Source organism: Penicillium oxalicum, chromosome V, assembly GCF_001723175.1.
Source record: "Penicillium oxalicum strain HP7-1 chromosome V, whole genome shotgun sequence".
NCBI classification, from domain to species: domain Eukaryota; kingdom Fungi; phylum Ascomycota; class Eurotiomycetes; order Eurotiales; family Aspergillaceae; genus Penicillium; species Penicillium oxalicum.
In genome coordinates, this window is record NC_064654.1 from 2,930,571 (window position 1) to 2,946,781 (window position 16,211).

Here is a 16,211-nt window from a genome sequence, read left to right on the forward strand (position 1 = left end):
ATGCGTAAGTATCATCACCTTGGAGTATCTGCAATGGCGAACTAATACCCATCTCTGCTTGTAGCTCCCAAGTTCGACCCCAATGAGGTGAAGATCATTCACCTGCGTGTGACTGGTGGTGAGGTCGGTGCCCAGTCGGCGCTTGCCCCCAAGATCGGTCCTCTGGGTTTGTCTCCCAAGAAGATCGGTGAAGACATTGCCAAGAACACTGGTGACTGGAAGGGTCTCCGTGTGACTGTCCGTCTCACCATCCAGAACCGTCAGGCCGCTGTCTCTGTCGTTCCCTCCGCCTCTTCCCTGGTCATCAAGGCCCTCAAGGAGCCTCCTCGTGACCGCAAGAAGGAGAAGAACATCAAGCACACCAAGTCCATCCCCTTCGATGAGATCGTTGAGATTGCCCGCCAGATGAAGCACCGCTCCATGGCCAAGTCTCTCCAGGGTGTTGTCCTCGAGATCCTCGGTACCGCTTTCTCCGTCGGCTGCCAGGTTGACGGCCGCAGCCCCAAGGATGTCTCTGACGACGTCAAGGCTGGTGAGATCGATGGTATGTTTCATTCACATCAGCTATCACTCTTGAGATGAACATCTCTTTTGCTAACCGTCTTTCAGTTCCTGAGGAGTAAATTACTCTCTCGATAGGACGATGAGGAGGTCATCTTTTCCAATGTACCAACAAGCATGCCAGCTGAAAAATGCGGAGCTAGTTGCAGAATACGACAGTTGCCTCCAACCAAAACAAAAGAACATACCCATTTACGAGCTATGACCTGATACCATCTCTCATGTTGCGTTTATCGCGATCATCCGAATGAACAGTTCGATCGTCGCGCTCCTTCCTGTTTGTATTCTTGTCCACCTCTCTCTTCCCTTAGGCTCCATGGAACCTTGACTCGTTTCCCGTCGCTATCACACTCGTTGGCGATCGGGGTATGACAAGGCATCGACTGCACTCCACGAGGTGGTCGTTAAACTCAGATTTCTCAGTCTCCTTCTGGAACCGTTACAACACTCTGGCGCTTACCGTTCTCTCCCTGCGGGGTTTGGACATTTTACGATGTGGTTTACGCTTATTTTAAGTAACGAAGAGCAACTGACCCGCTACTCACCGCGGCAATCTTGATGGCATTCGTGTCGTTGTGGTTGCAGTGGTCCATATTTGTGGTCTACATCTTCATGGGGAAAGCAAATCGGTTTCCGGGCATCTTTCTCGACCGTAGTCTTTCATAGTCTCGATTATAGTTCGAATCAAAATTGCCTCTGGTTCTCGTTCTTTTGTTATACGTCTTTCCGTACTGCCTTTGAACTTTTTGAACACCCCTGCGTTCATGTCTGTTTACGTTGCGGTTTTTCACCGTAAACCTCTCGACATTCGCGAGCCAACCGCGTCCTTTTCAATGAGTCTGCTTGGACTTTACCTGCAGCCAGTACACTGGAGACAGTACTCCGATTCCAAATACGACCTCTAGCTGCGAATGCAGTGGGAACCGCCAGATCCCCGTTGAAAGCCCCGTCTCCCTTGACCGCAATCCGGGTGGCTTTTGAGGGCAAGTAGCTCTGACTGGAGAACTATTGCCACTGACATAAGGAGTAGACTTCCAGGGCAGCCGCTTCCGTTCAATTTGATACTCGTGTCAAGTTCTTGGGGAAAGTTCATGCAAGCTGACCATTTGGAGGCCTGCCGTTGAACCTTGTCTGCTTGCGCAGGGAGAGGTTGCATATATGCAAGTCCTCGCCCCGGAACAGCGCTGAAAGCTCGTAAGTGGTAATGAGGTAGGCTCAAGTGATGCTTTCTCCAGGTAGGAGATTGAACCTACCTGCCTCGGGGATATATTCCGTCGGACTGTTAGGTTGTAGAGTGTAGTGGGATGTTGAGTGTCAGCCTGAGTACTACGAGTTTCTGTAGTGAACCCTTGAACGTTTAAGACATGGAAGCGGCCGCCCTCCAGCCTGGCTACCTATCACGCCTGCCCGATTTTAGGGAGTGGAGGCTGCCTGGGAGGTGCTCATTGATATATGTGGTGAAGATCTACAGGTGTAAGGACGTATCTAGATCCACGGACTAGGTATCGACCTACACTCAGTGGAGATAGGTAGCACTTCCTACCCACCATGAAAGGTGGTCACGAGCATGCAAGTACCTGGGTCTGTATCAAACATTGGAAGATATTATTGTACTGACCAGGAAGTGAAACCTCGAATGCGCACGAATCAAGCACGCACAAACCGCCTAGCAGATCCCCTCGACCGCGCACCCGTCGACTTGAACATGCGTCCGTACCTCCTTTTTCAGGCGAGCATTTGCTCAGCCCAATTGCAACATTGAACATGCCCCTCTCATGCCCGCCAGCGTTGATGAGAGAGGTCTTTGAATAGCATCCATTCAGCCAACAGGCAAACGTCGGGTCACACATCAAACAGCCCTGCGTAACGTATCGCGCCAACACGATTGGCCACGTTCTGCTTGTCGCACAGGCTTCCACACCCGAGGTCCTTTCCACCTTTACAAATTTAAATTGTGACGGCATCAACTCACCGCGACACGTATCCTGTGATGGCGCGACACAGAGTCCAGACGACTGACTCTCGCCGTTGAGGAGGTATGCATCCGTATGCGTATTCGAGGGAAGTGATTCTTCGACGTATCGTTCCTTCTTTCTTCCTCTCGGCTGTGTCTTTGATGATCTGAGCCCTTCTCTCGGTAGATCCGACTGCCAGGTAATTGATCCGCCAAAAGGGTGAGGCCGTTCGTATCTGGAACTTCGTGACCCAAATGAACCGGTGTCACCATGAAATCCATTGGCATACAGCGTTCGCTCCACACTCATGGTTGGACCCAAGGGGATTTAAGACCAGCCCCGCAGTTGGAATTTTTTTTCTTTCATTGCTGTTCCCTTTCGCGCCGATCACTGCTGGATCACCTCTCCTAGGCCAAGCGCTGAGATGGTGCTGGGTGGACCCCACCGAGACTGGAGACTGTGTTGTCAGGATAGCCTGTGAGAAGGTGGGGAGTGTAGAAAGGTTGTAGATGGACACTGTATATTGCGAACGGTTCACACCGTTCAGGAGTGTTGTGCCGCAGAGCTACTCGGACCCGTTATATCTGGACGTGCAAGACACCTGATCCCCTTTTCATTGATTCCATTCGTCTTTCAGTAGTCGGTAGTCAGGCGGAAGACGATCAAGTCCACGGTTATAGCACAAGAAAAAGACAATGACCCGATCGATCGAGACTCGAGCATGTTCACTGCAAACCTCTCTAGTCCGAGTTGATTGACTTATTCGAGCTTTTGCCCTGTAAATTGGAGAATCAGTCGCATTCTTGAGTTACCTTCCACCCGAACCTCCGTCTCTATCCGTGAGAACAAGCTGGGTCCAGCCATAATCGTGCAAGTTGCGATGGATGGTAGCATTATGACATGAGTCCCTGGATACATATCTGCTGCTCTCCACGAGGATATGTCTGTTCAGGATTTGGTCAGTCGAGGTAGACTCTGTTGCTGCCGGAGGATACAGTGGAGATCTACTCAGTTTTCCTCCCAAAAAAAACCGGTGTAGAACCCATCCTGCGTATGTTGCAGTCCCTCTTCACATCGACGAGGTTGATAGACAAACCCCAATCAACTACTATCTTGGCGATGGGAGGAGAGAAGAGGGATGGGTTACCCAGAGAGATAGAAAGCAGACCTGTACTACCTGAGTAGTATCAGAAATGGTCCATCCGGGATCCTCTGTCACTGCCAGCCGTTCGGGTTGTCTTCCTATGTTATTTTCCCTTGCTGGACGCAACACAAGCCCACGACGGGAGGTGATCGGGCTAATTATAATTGATGTGCCGATTATCATGGGTGAATGGAACGTTCAACAATGATTCCCTTTTTCCCAGTATAGAAGTCAACGACGCTGAGTGTAGTACATCAGCTACATGAGAGGCGGACAAAACGCCAAAATTAGTATCAAAGTACCAAGTCATCGAGCGGGTGGTCAAGTCCTAGTGTGAGTGTCTGAAAGAGGCGGCCAATCCCCGTGTCGCCGTGCAGGACGCCCAGTGATCTACGCCATATGTACCTCCTTCTCATCCTGGCTGCAGATGTCTCTGACCCGAAGCGCTACGGCACACGAGTCGCAGAAGAACAGCCAGCCGGGCAGACCCCGAAGATCACGGTGAAGAGGAGGGGGCCATGTGCCTGTTCGCAGTCCCGTACTGAGCCGATGCAAGGTCGGAGCGCCGCAATCTGTGCCGGCTTACTGCGCTGCACTGCATCCGTACAGCGTGTATGATCACGCATACTGGTTCTCTTCCACCCGGGGGACAGAAGAAGAAGAACAAGAACAGGCACCTGAGAATAAGGGATTTTTCGCCCAAAGCCGGAGTGGAGATGTAAAAGGGCGGCAATCCTGGCCCACAATCCCAGAGATTGGGCTGAAGCAGGTAATGATCGTATGCGCATTGAGGTGAGGCGACCGGAGAGCAGGGCACAGGGGACAGAAGGGACATGAATAGAGGTCTCTCTTGCCGGCTGGAGAGCAGGTCGTCGCAGTTCCGTCGCGAGCACCTCATCGGTCTCCATCTGGCTATCCCATCACTACTATAGTACACTAATAGGTAGTACCTACTAGGTAGGACCTAGTAGGTACTAGAAACATTCTTGCAGAAAGAAATATAAACAGGCCAAGTTGAACAGCAGGCTCAATGGGTTGGGTCTCTGTACTCAGGGTCAGTGAGTGACTCTCATAGTTCAGCTTCGACTCGGCTGCTCGAGGCTTGATACCAGGCTGTCCACAGACTCCATACTCCACCGTGTCCGTCACAGATCATGGTCCTAGAGCGAGAGACTTGGCAGAGCACTGTTAGCTTGATCAAGAGGCGCCGTAGCGGGCGCCATGGCGGAGCAGCTCGAGCATCCCACTAGCGAGTGATGATTCAGAACGGCCATATCCTTTGAATACCGTGACTGAACCCATCTGCATGGAAACGCACGACCAAGATTCAGCCCCTCCCCCCCCCTCCCCTTTTTTTTTTTTCCTTTCCCCTTCCCCCCTTCTCCAGAGTCTCTAAGCCATCCAGCGCCCAGCGTTCAACAGTCCACAGCCCATATGCATCACGATCAAGCCGGGAGTCACCCAAGCCAAAGATCCACTTTACAGGCTGCCCAGGCCCATCCTTGACCCCACCCAGCGCCGGACTCATCCAGTGACCTCTCCACTCATTCCCACTCATTCTCATCTGCCCCCTCCTCCGTCTGACCCACACCCCCTTCACCATGGAAATCACCATCAAAGAAACTCGAGAGGAGAGCAAAGTGCATGGAGAACTTGGGCTTGCTCGAGCGTTCAACCCATCACAGTGGAGTCCCAGCGGGACCATCACGGATCCGTGGCCCTCGACTAGTCGCCTTGCCGGGGGGGCTCACACCAATGGCCCGCTGACGTAGCCGGTTGGATGGAGCATCCAGCCCCGAAAGCAAAGTTCAGCCGTTGGGTCGAGTGGGTCGGCGGAGCAGCATCGTGAGAGAGACGAGGCCCGAGTGAGCATCTGCAGCAGCCAACGGAGATGATTGTCCTGGACACACTTGACCGGGGACGATGACCAGTATTCTTGAGGTGACGCGACGGCAGAAAAGATCCCATATGGTCATGATTCATGATTCACGATTCACATGATCCATGGGATGATCCATCAGAGGGAAGCAAATGGGGAGGAGAGGGAAAGGACCAGTGCTGGGGCAAAGAAAGGAAGGGACTACGAATTGCACCATATGGACACAGGAGATCCCCCGAGGAGATTCACCGTCGTCCTCCACCTTGGTGTAGGGAGTCAGATCGAAAGAGGGTTGAAATCAGGACAGTGTAGCTATGAAGCTAGCCACGAGAGACGAGAAATTGTCCGGAACTGATAGATAGGGGCTGTCAGTCATTCCACCAGGTCTGTCGCAAATGAATGATGATCATGCAGAGTGCGGAAACCCGTCATCTCCGAACGTGCGATCTCAATGAGTCTCTGGCCAAGCTCTGGCCTATCTCGATTCCCCTTTGGTTAATTCATGAATGTGGTATCGCAAGAGAGGTGGCTTCCAGTCTCAGAAAAGGCCTTGGAATGCCCAGTTTGACTGCCAAGTGAATGGCGGGCAGATCACAGATTAGCAGGAGACTGGTGGTGGGTAGTGCTCATCTCCTCATCCTCGGACTGGTATAGTGCTCTTCCCCAGTATGTATATGCGCACGATAGGGATTTGCATCTGTACGACACGATTGTGGCCCTGAGTAGCTGAGTACTCAATAGTGAAGAGTACTCTTAGCTAAGTCCTGGCCTGGCACTGCAAATCAAGGACTCTCCATACCTGCAGTCCGCAGGCAACTTCTACCGTGAGAGCCAGCAAAGTGCCAGGCTACGATGATCTACTGATATGCTGCTAGTTCGAGCATGTTCAGAGTCGTCCCCCCTGATGGGGATCCCTTTCAATATCCGGTCCTCGTGCTTCTGCTGGGATCCATCGAGTCAAAGTCAAAGATCATTTAATTGCGGCCCCGTCTCCAGTTTTTGCGGGCGTCTCCCGCCTTACCAAGTGTGATCCGTCGGATTATTGCAAAGGACCTTTTCACCTGGATCTGACTGCATCCTCACCAAGAAATTACTCGACTAGCTTAATTCCCAGCGGGTCTCTAGAACTCTCTGTACTTCATCCCTCTTCACACTTCCTCATCCACTTTTCCTTCTTCTCCATCTTTCACTTCCTCCTCTCCTCTCCCTCCGTCTGACCCATTCCCTCTCCACACATGGGCGCCTCTTAATTCTCCTGTCTTCTCTCTCTCTGCTCCTTGCTTCCTTCCCACCTCTCCCCGCTCGTTCTGGATAGATTCCCAAGGGTCATCCATCCACCTGTGGTATCCGCTGTGATCTCATCGGCATTCCTCCTCTTCTCCCACCTTGAGGCTCGTCTGGTCCTTCGATCCCCTCCTCCACGACCTTCATATTCTTTCGGACCCAAGATCGGCCGCTTTTCATTGGTCCAACACGTCTCGGACACCAGCAGATCGTCCTGGGGCCTTGTCTTTTCTCCCTTGCATCTTCAAACAGCGGACCCCCCCCCCAAAAAACCGGAAGATCATTTTCTTATTTGCATTTGCATTTCCTTTTACATCTTTCTTTCTGGTCTCTCTCTCTCTCGGCTCATTCGGGAGCCACACACTCCTGCTCACCTCCGCTGTGTGAGTGTACACAACAGCATCGGCTTTCCCCCACGACCGTCGAGACGGTTCTGCTCGAGTACAAACACCTGCCCCGTCCGTTATCGATATCGTGAATGTCCGTCCGAGTCGAGGGTCTCGTCGCTGCCGCGTCGGTCTCGTTCGCCATACGTCGACCACTGGCTTTGTCCCCATAATGCGGTGTCGAAAACGGTTCAAGGCGGATGTTTGTTGACTGCCTTACACAAATTCACACAACAGGTGAATCCCTTCCCACCAAAAGCTGAAACGTCCTCTTCATTCCCTTGCCCGACCGGACCCAACTCCCCGAGCCGGGCTGTCGTGGTTGAGTGGAGGTGAAGATGTTTCCGACCGTCGCGCCTTTTCCTTCGGTGCACCCTCATCATCATATGCACCCATATCCTACATCCGATGCCCTGAAACAACCCCTTTACGATGCGAATGACCACAGCTTTCCCGCTCTCTACGATCCCTCTACGTCCTTCCACAACCCCACGTTGCGATCCCGTGGGCCACTGCCGCAGCCCGTCCAGCGAATCGAGGCCCGTGATGCGACGGGATCGGGCTCCAAGGTGCACGCCATGGCCGAGCATGCGTTGAGAAGAAAGACTCCCAATGGAACCCTCGCTGCAGGCTACGATGGAACCCCCGGTGATAGCACCATCCAGCCTGCCCCCAAACACCTTTTGGTCTCTCCGATGGACTCGAACTACTTCCTCGCTTCCCAACCTGGACGGTCGACGACCACCTGGCAGCGGCCTGCAGCCGATCAATCCGATCTCAGAAACGCCAACTTCCCCCCCGCGTTCAAAAATGACGGTACGGGCGTGTTCACGAGCGGAGACCGGGTCCATGGCCCCAACGGCACAGGCTGGGTGCGTCCGGTCAGTCACCACCCCGGGGTCGACTCGTTCTTGAATCAAAGTTTGCCCTTGCAAGGCCCGCAGCGGTACATCTTGCACAACGGCGCCTACATCCCCACCGTCTTACCGGCAACTCTTCAGCAATGCGTGGGCCCAACGGCCTCTGCTGGAACGGCGCCGTACGGCCCCTACTGGCCAGATGGGGTGTACATTCCGTACCGACCTGCGACCGTTCGCGACTCGCGCTTCGGCGCTCCTCAACCGCCCATCCAACCTTTCTTTGATCTGAGCCAACATGCAATTGACCCCTTTCGACCTCCAATTGACAATCGTCCGGCACAGTCTTTCCCGTGGGAGCAGTCGGTACCGGTCCTGCCGTCGCAGGACCCGCTCATGAAGCCTCTGTTCCCCCCACGGCACTCCGAGCAGTTATCGTATCATGCCCGCGTCGACCAGCAGCTCTCGTCGGGAGCTCCCCCTGAATCATCCAATCACAATCTCATGCCATGGGCACCTCATGTGTCGAACGTCGCCGCGCTTCCATCGACCGGCTCTGCTGCCACGGGCAAAATTGAGTTCAAGGAGAAGATCCTCTCCTGGGCCCATGGTGTCTATGTTGACTTGCTTGCCACAATTCACCAGGCCCGTCGCAATAGCATCTCCTCCGGTGCCGTTGACGGCCAAGGCTCGCGCTATCTGAAACCTAGCATCTACCCCAAACCGCCCCGTCAGCCCGGCTTTGACTTCTCTCAACATTCGTCCGATCTGCTCCGCCACAACAGCTACCCGTCAAGCCAGTATGACCTGCACCGTCGGAAGCCTGGCGTGCCATTCAATGCGAAATCGGAGGAATCGCAGGCCGTCCGAGAGTCGTCGCGTCACTCCCAGGGGCAGCGTCCATCTCTGAGCCACTTCTCACAAGCCCACAGCGGATCGGACTCGGAGGTGAGAGGCGCGGGTCGCTATCGAGGTCACTCGGCATCTCGATTCGCGGGGTCTCTGCTCTTCAGCGAAGGATCGTCCGTAAACAACGCTGCATCTGCTTTGGAGATGCTCTCGTCTCTCTGCTCGGAGAGCAATTGGGAATGGATCGACGGAATGTTGCTCGGTGGCTGCCTGGCCTATGGCTTGGGAGACTATCACAAGGCCATGCGTTGGTACTCTCGAATCATCGCTCGCGATGCGAGGTGAGTTCTCAGTGATTTGAGTCCAATACCCCATATAGTTTCGCTCTCACTTTGGATGCTGACTTCTGTGACAGTCATGTTGAGGCCATCTCCAATCTTGCCGCCACGCTTCTCGCACTTGACCGGCGTGAGGAGGCCATGCAAAATTGGCTCCGCGCGGTCAAGTTGCGCCCGAGTTTCTTCGAGGCTGTTGAGCACTTGATTGGCCTTCTGTGTACCAGCCATCGAGGAAGGGAAGCCGTCAACATCATAGATTTCGTCCAGTCGTCTCTGCGCCACCCCAAAGATGGCGACTGTTTCAAGGCAGATGAGCATGCCAGTGAGCCCGAAAGCGACGCCGAGAGCAATGTCTCTGATGTTGGCATGTACGACCGAGCTTCCTTTGACTATGAAAATGACATGGGTCGAGCGTACGGCCTGAGCTATGGCTCCCTCGACTCTCCCACCGCGCCGGGCTTTGCGTCTAGCGGATATGCCATTCCGGGCTCAGACAACGGACGCATGCTTGCCCTGAGTCACGCCAAGGGGAACATGTTGTATGCTCTTGGCGACAACTTGGGAGCTGCGTCGGCTTTCGAGGACGCTGTCCTGATCGCGGCCGGTAGAAGACGTCATGGTATTCAAAGCCTGATCAAACAGATCTTTGCTGCGTTTTCTCCTCGTCTCGGCAATGGATACCACTCGGCGGACATGGAATACAATGAGAATACCCTTCTGTACCCCGATCGAGCTCTGCAAACCTCGAAGCTGGTTTTCCAGGCCGGTGGGGTACCGCCCGGCTTGACCTTTGTGGCTGAGGGAATGGCCCGGAATGCCGCCGTGTCTACCACCAGTAATTCCCTGCTTTCTTTGGCCAAGATTTACCAGGATGGGATGGCCTCCGTCTCCTCCGCACCTCCTAAAGCTGCGCCAGGGGTTCGCGATATTCTTGCGCTCTATTATCTCTCACTCTCATTGCAACCAAGCCCGTCCACCGCCAACAATGTCGGTATCCTGCTGGCAGGCATCCAGAATAACGCACCCGCTCGCGGGTTGAAACGTCCCAATGGCGACACACAACACCCCGATATCCCGGGTGTTGTGCCTGGCAGCGGTATCTCCTTGGCCTTGGCCTATTACAACTATGGACTGCAACTCGATTCTCGGCATGCTCATCTGTACACTAACTTGGGTAGCTTGCTCAAGGATATCGGTCAACTTCAGGCTGCCATCAAGATGTATGAGCAAGCCGTGCAATGCGACGGGAATTTCGACATCGCGTTGGCTAACCTGGCCAATGCTGTGAAGGATGCTGGCCGGGTGAATGATGCCATCGCCTATTACAAGCGTGCCGTGAAGGTCAATCCCGATTTTGCCGAGGCGGTCTGTGGCTTGGCCAACGCGCTGAATTCGGTGTGCAACTGGGTCGGCCGTGGAGGAATTGTCAGTAGCCGTGGCTTCAGAGATCGTTGGCATGTCGACGAGAATGGTATGCTTCGAGACTCGCAAAATACGACCGACTCTGGCGCAGGCTGGATCAAACGCGTCGTCGACATTGTCGATCGACAGTTGCGGGAAGGGGAGAGCTGGGGCCGCGGTCTGTTGACGTCTAATTCGTCTGAACAGCTCGTGGCACAGCTGTCCAATGCGCTTGATTTCGGTCCCTCGAGCGCCCACCGCCGGGCGACCTTGGCTCGGATTCTCCAGTCGTGGGCTGGCCAGAAATGGGAGGGTTCGCGTCTTGTGCGTCTTGTGGAGAAAGCTATCCGCTCCATCATGTGGCAGTGGTACCAGGACCGTTATGTCCACGGGAGGGACTATCCTGATTCTAAATATCGTCGCCCCCAGCTCCCTTCGTCTCTCACGCCTCCCAATGCACCCACGGTCCTCCCCTTTCATACCTTCACCTGCCCTCTCTCCGCCAAGCAAATTCGACAGATCTCCCAGCGCAACGGCCTCCGTATCTCTTGCTCGACACTCCGTCTCCCATGGCTCCCTGCTACGGTGTATCGTCCCCCGTCTCCTCCCAATCCGTATCTCCGTGTGGGCTATGTCTCATCGGATTTCAACAACCATCCACTGGCGCACCTCATGCAATCCGTCTTTGGCTTGCACAATCCCAACAGAGTCAAAGCGTATTGCTATGCGACAACGGCCAGTGACAAGTCCATTCACCGACAGCAGATTGAGAAAGAAGCACCGGTCTTTCACGATGCCAGCGGTTGGTCGGTGGACCGGCTTGTACGGCAGATCGTCGAGGATGGAATCCACATCTTGATCAATCTGAATGGTTACACCCGTGGAGCCCGGAATGAAGTCTTCGCCGCCCGACCTGCGCCTATTCACATGTCATTCATGGGGTTTGCGGGTACTCTAGGTGCGGAATGGTGTGACTACATTCTCGCTGACGAACTTTCCATACCCCCGGAGACACTGAGTCCGGGACGTCGCACTACCCGCATCGAAGACCGCGTACTCGAAGATGATAACTCTGAGGATCTGGAAGACTGGGTCTACGGAGAGAAGATCGTCTATACCAGAGACACTTTCTTCTGCTGCGATCATCGTCAGAGTGCACCAGATGCAGGTGAGCAGCCCCTTTCGTGGGACCAAGAGCAGCAACGTCGCTGGAGGATGCGGAAAGAACTTTTTCCCCATCTTAGCGACGACACAATCATTCTGGGCAACTTTAATCAGCTCTACAAGGTAAGCCCCCCCCCCCCCCCCCCCCCCCCCCCCCCCCCCCCCCCCCCCCCCCCCCCCCCCCTTTACTTTCTCGGGGGTCTTGAATGCACCTGCTAACGACAACTCTCCTCAAAGATTGAACCAACGACCTTCCGAACATGGCTTCGAATTCTAGCGCGCATTCCCAATTCCGTCTTGTGGTTGCTCCGCTTCCCGGAAACTGGTGAGCAGAATTTGCGAGAAACCGCCAAGGCGTGGGCAGGTGAAGAGACGGCGTCGAGGATTATCTTCACCGATGTCGCCCCGAAGAATGCGCACATAGCAAGGGCCAAGGTCTTGGACCTATTCCTGGACACTCCAGAGTGTAACGCACACACCACGGCGACCGATGTCCTGTGGAGTGGCACTCCGCTGCTGACCCTGCCCCGTTACAAGTACAAGATGTGCTCTCGGATGGCAAGCAGTATTCTCAGCAGCGCGCTCCCTGGTGACAAGACGGGGCAATGGGCACGAGAGGAGCTGATTGCCAGCTCCGATGATGATTATGAAAACAAGGCTATTCGGCTATGCTTGGACCTGCAGTACGTTCCCGGTGGCGAGGGCCGCGCGCACGGGCGACTGGCCGATATTCGACAGATGCTTTTCCTGCAGCGATACAAAAACAAGCTGTTTGACACGGCGCGCTGGGTGCGCGACCTAGAAGATGCTTACGAGGCGGTTTGGGCGCAATGGGTGAATGGCGAAGAAGGCGATATCTGGTTATGATGTACACAGCGAAACTTTATACCCCCATGAGCGATTGATTTTCCGCCCTTTGGCTTCAAATGGATGTTATCTTTTTTGTCATTTCTTTACTTCATTTTGCACCGGCCTGGATAGGTGTGATATGGGTCTCATCTGCCTACTTTCTTCTCGGTCTTCCTATATTTCCTTCCCGATCATATCTGGGTACGACATAACGTGTTCTTGAGACCTCTCTCTTCAATTTCAACTCGAAATGGTCCTCGTCTCACATTCATGCCAAACTCGGCGACAGTTTGAAACATCTGTAATCCAAGAATACCTCCGTTCAATGCCCGATGGGTTCTCCACGCCCGGGGCTTGCGGCTTGGAGATTTTCCTGCGGGGAACTTGCGCTTCTTCGGTATGCCATGATTCAGTCAACGGACTACTGGCTCCGCATTTCCAATTCTACCTAGTGCAAGTTGCCAACGACCATTCTCGACCTGTTGCCTTTTTCTTCCCCCGTCCATAATACGAATATCTCAAAAACGAGACCTCGCGCTGAGTCACCAGAGAAGTGGAGAGGTCTCTTTTCGCCATGTGGTTGTACAATGTAGCCAGATACCTCAGCCGGGAACTCCACAGTACTGACAATCAAGTGGATATGAATCCATATCCATTCGGACAAGCTCGTACAGAAGTCGACCAATGTACTACTGCACTACTGAAAGCCGCCGCCCACTTGAGATCCAGAAAGCGAAAGAGACAGAGATTTTCAGTGATCCTCCCCCCTCCCTCCCTTCCCGATCATCGAAATCTCATCGCGCCATCGGCAGTAGCACACTTCTGCTAAGTCCACCAATACGAGGGCCGCCTGAACCTTTTTTTGTGCCCGTTTTGTGGCACCCATGTGGATATGTGGATATGGACGTGGTCAGATTTTCTTTTCTTTTTCTTTTCTCTTTGTTCCTTGTCTCTTTTTTGGAGGGTCTCGGACTACGGTCGGGGGGGGGGGGGGTGGGGGGGGGGGCTTGGTAACTCTATGGATACAGTACTCGAGCTACATTGACTTGTCTCTTGTCTTCTTGTGTTAATTGTACTCCGTTTTGGTAGGACTGCCAGGTCGTCTGAGTACAGAATACATATGATCTGTGATCTGTGAGCACAGGCTGTCTGGGTAGGTAGTTAGCAGGGCTGAGGTGGACAGGGCTGGGGCTGACGGGCATGAATATTGATAATTTGACTCAGTACCTATGAACTAAAACAACCTACAACTAGACATGGCAGGAGTTTTTTTTTAAAAAAAAAAATAGATCCAAAATACACGTCTTTCTCTGCCGCCCAGTCAAGTCTCGGCTCAACCGTTATAGGACGAGTCCAAGCTTGATTGATTTCATGTTGAAACGGGGGGGGGGCGACTTTGGGACCTACTGTGTTTTCCCATGGACGGTATTGAGGCAAGGTAATCACCTACTATCCTGGGCCATGGCAGACCGGGGGGGGGGCTTGATGTCCAGCCCTGGAAGAGGGTTCCCTGACCAGGTGAAAGGGCTGCTTTCTGAACCGTGCTGGGAGCAAGAATAAGATAGTCGCAAATAGTAACAATCCTTGAGACGGGTCTGAACCTGGAAACGTCTCGGCTTTGGTCTAGATGTGTGCAGGTCCCCGCCGACCTCCTGGATGGAATGGTGGGAAAGTGAGATTATTTGATATGATGTGTGTGGTGCTATAAAAGTAGGCAATTTATAGATCATCCATTTTACATCACATTAATATTGATAGGATGGATGGATGGATGGCACTGGTAATATTATAGTGTACCTCGGCAATAACATGGTCACTTGCCGCTAAAGGGTTTCAAAGCGGACGGGAGTCAAGGCGATATGATGGCTGATTTTAGTCCCTCCAATATGTCATGGTAATGGCACGATTTGATCTTTCCACAAGGCTCGAGTACATACATACTGTACAATCTAGATACAGAACATGGTGACACATGTACTCCATCATACGTAAATCATGACACCCATCTCCGCGGACGTGAATTATGTGACCAGATTGGTAGGGGATCGTAACAGCAAGGAAGGGGGGGACGGGGCGGGAGAATGTGCATCTCGCGCAGCCTCCGAGTCAATACTTGCAATTAACAGCAAAGCACATACACTCATTCAACACGCGATCGGCAGGTTTATAAACTTCAACACGAATATGCACTATTGCAAGCGTCAGGGACAACATCTTCGTCAGACACTTTGCCCATCCAGGCATCTGGGTGAGCGGATCACACGTATTTACAGTAGGTTAACCTCACGGGTCCTTCACAGCTTCAGGGTGTGTATGGTTTTGTGGTGCATTGGCGTATTGTGTTTGTAGTTTTCGGTACTGAAATTACGTATATACAGTAATGTATGTTGCAAAGAGCACACACCCATTTCTGTGACTTCGTCATTCTGGCAGTCCCCCACTTCTAATCTAAACTAAGATCAACATGGAAAGGAGAAACGACCTGTGACCCGACAGGCGGGTACCATCTAGTTCACTAATCCATGATGAGCCTAGTGTTGTGATGGCGCAAGACCACACCGAGATCCTCCGTGAGCCAATCAGACGCACAGACTCGAAAAGCGAGGTGATTGTGGATCCGTGAGAGGGGGGGGGGGGGGACCTTAGGCGGCAGCCCCTGCCAAAGGGAGAAAAAAAAAATAAGAAAACAAATCGAAGGTAGCAGCTTATCCCTTTCCAGGATGACTGATGTCACTGAGGCACACATACATACACCCAGTAGCTGGGAAAAGATCGTAATATTTCTCTTTTGAAAAAGAAGAAAGAAAGGCAAAAGAGTTCAAGAGCCCTTTAGACTACATACGATGTGGTGAGTATACTACCCGATTTCCATATTGATCGACTCCTGACTCGTGTAGTGGCGCACTTGAATGTCAGAGATGGGATATCCATATCCATGGAATCCATAGATACTGTCTGTAGGAATGAAACTTGACAGTGGACAGGGTAAGACGACGAACGCTGTCTTTGGGTTGTATTTTTCTTCAATTGCTTCTCCTGAGCTCATACATTCTCTCCAGAGGTCTTTGCTGAAAATTGATGAGTGTTTGTGTATGATCGGCGAGATGCGATGGCACTGTATTAGTTGGGCAATTGTCTTACCATGAGCACGCTCGAAACTCAAAAAGTTGCAGTGCGGATCGACAATTGAGAATCTGGGAGTGCAACAAAAAGAATAAAGTCGAAAGGAACACGACCTCCTTTTCTCACAAGTTCACTGCAAGGACATCAAACTTTGTATCGGCTGGATCATAATAATAGAGGTAAGAAATATACTACCAATCCATGGTCACGGCTTCACCGAGTGTCTTTAAGCATACAGATCCAATGGAAGAAAAACAGGACTGACAATTTCGCCATGTAGATCTAGAAGTTAGGACGTGTGAGAGGCTTGGCGATCCAGACGATCAGGTTGCAGGATCCGGTGAGTTGGGACTCAACGGTTGATACGTGAAAAAAAAAAGTTCGATCGTCCCATACATACATACTAGGGTTCTGAGCTTCA

The 16,211-nt window shown here is 52.8% G+C and overlaps 2 protein-coding genes across 2 annotated transcripts; both read left to right on the forward strand.

The window, feature by feature from the left end:
- On the forward strand, positions 1 to 623 carry POX_e07030 (60S ribosomal protein L12; the record flags this gene model as incomplete). Its single annotated transcript, XM_050115841.1, has 3 exons — positions 1 to 4; positions 65 to 544; positions 610 to 623. The coding sequence occupies 3 exons, from the start codon at positions 1 to 3 to the stop codon at positions 621 to 623; spliced, it is 498 nt and encodes a 165-aa protein (XP_049968301.1).
- Positions 624 to 7,547: 6,924 nt separating this feature from the next.
- Positions 7,548 to 12,685, forward strand: POX_e07031 (uncharacterized protein; the record flags this gene model as incomplete). The annotated part of the gene is made up of 3 exons (XM_050115842.1): positions 7,548 to 9,256; positions 9,331 to 11,941; positions 12,056 to 12,685. The coding sequence occupies 3 exons, from the start codon at positions 7,548 to 7,550 to the stop codon at positions 12,683 to 12,685; spliced, it is 4,950 nt and encodes a 1,649-aa protein (XP_049968302.1).
- Positions 12,686 to 16,211: the final 3,526 nt, after the last annotated feature.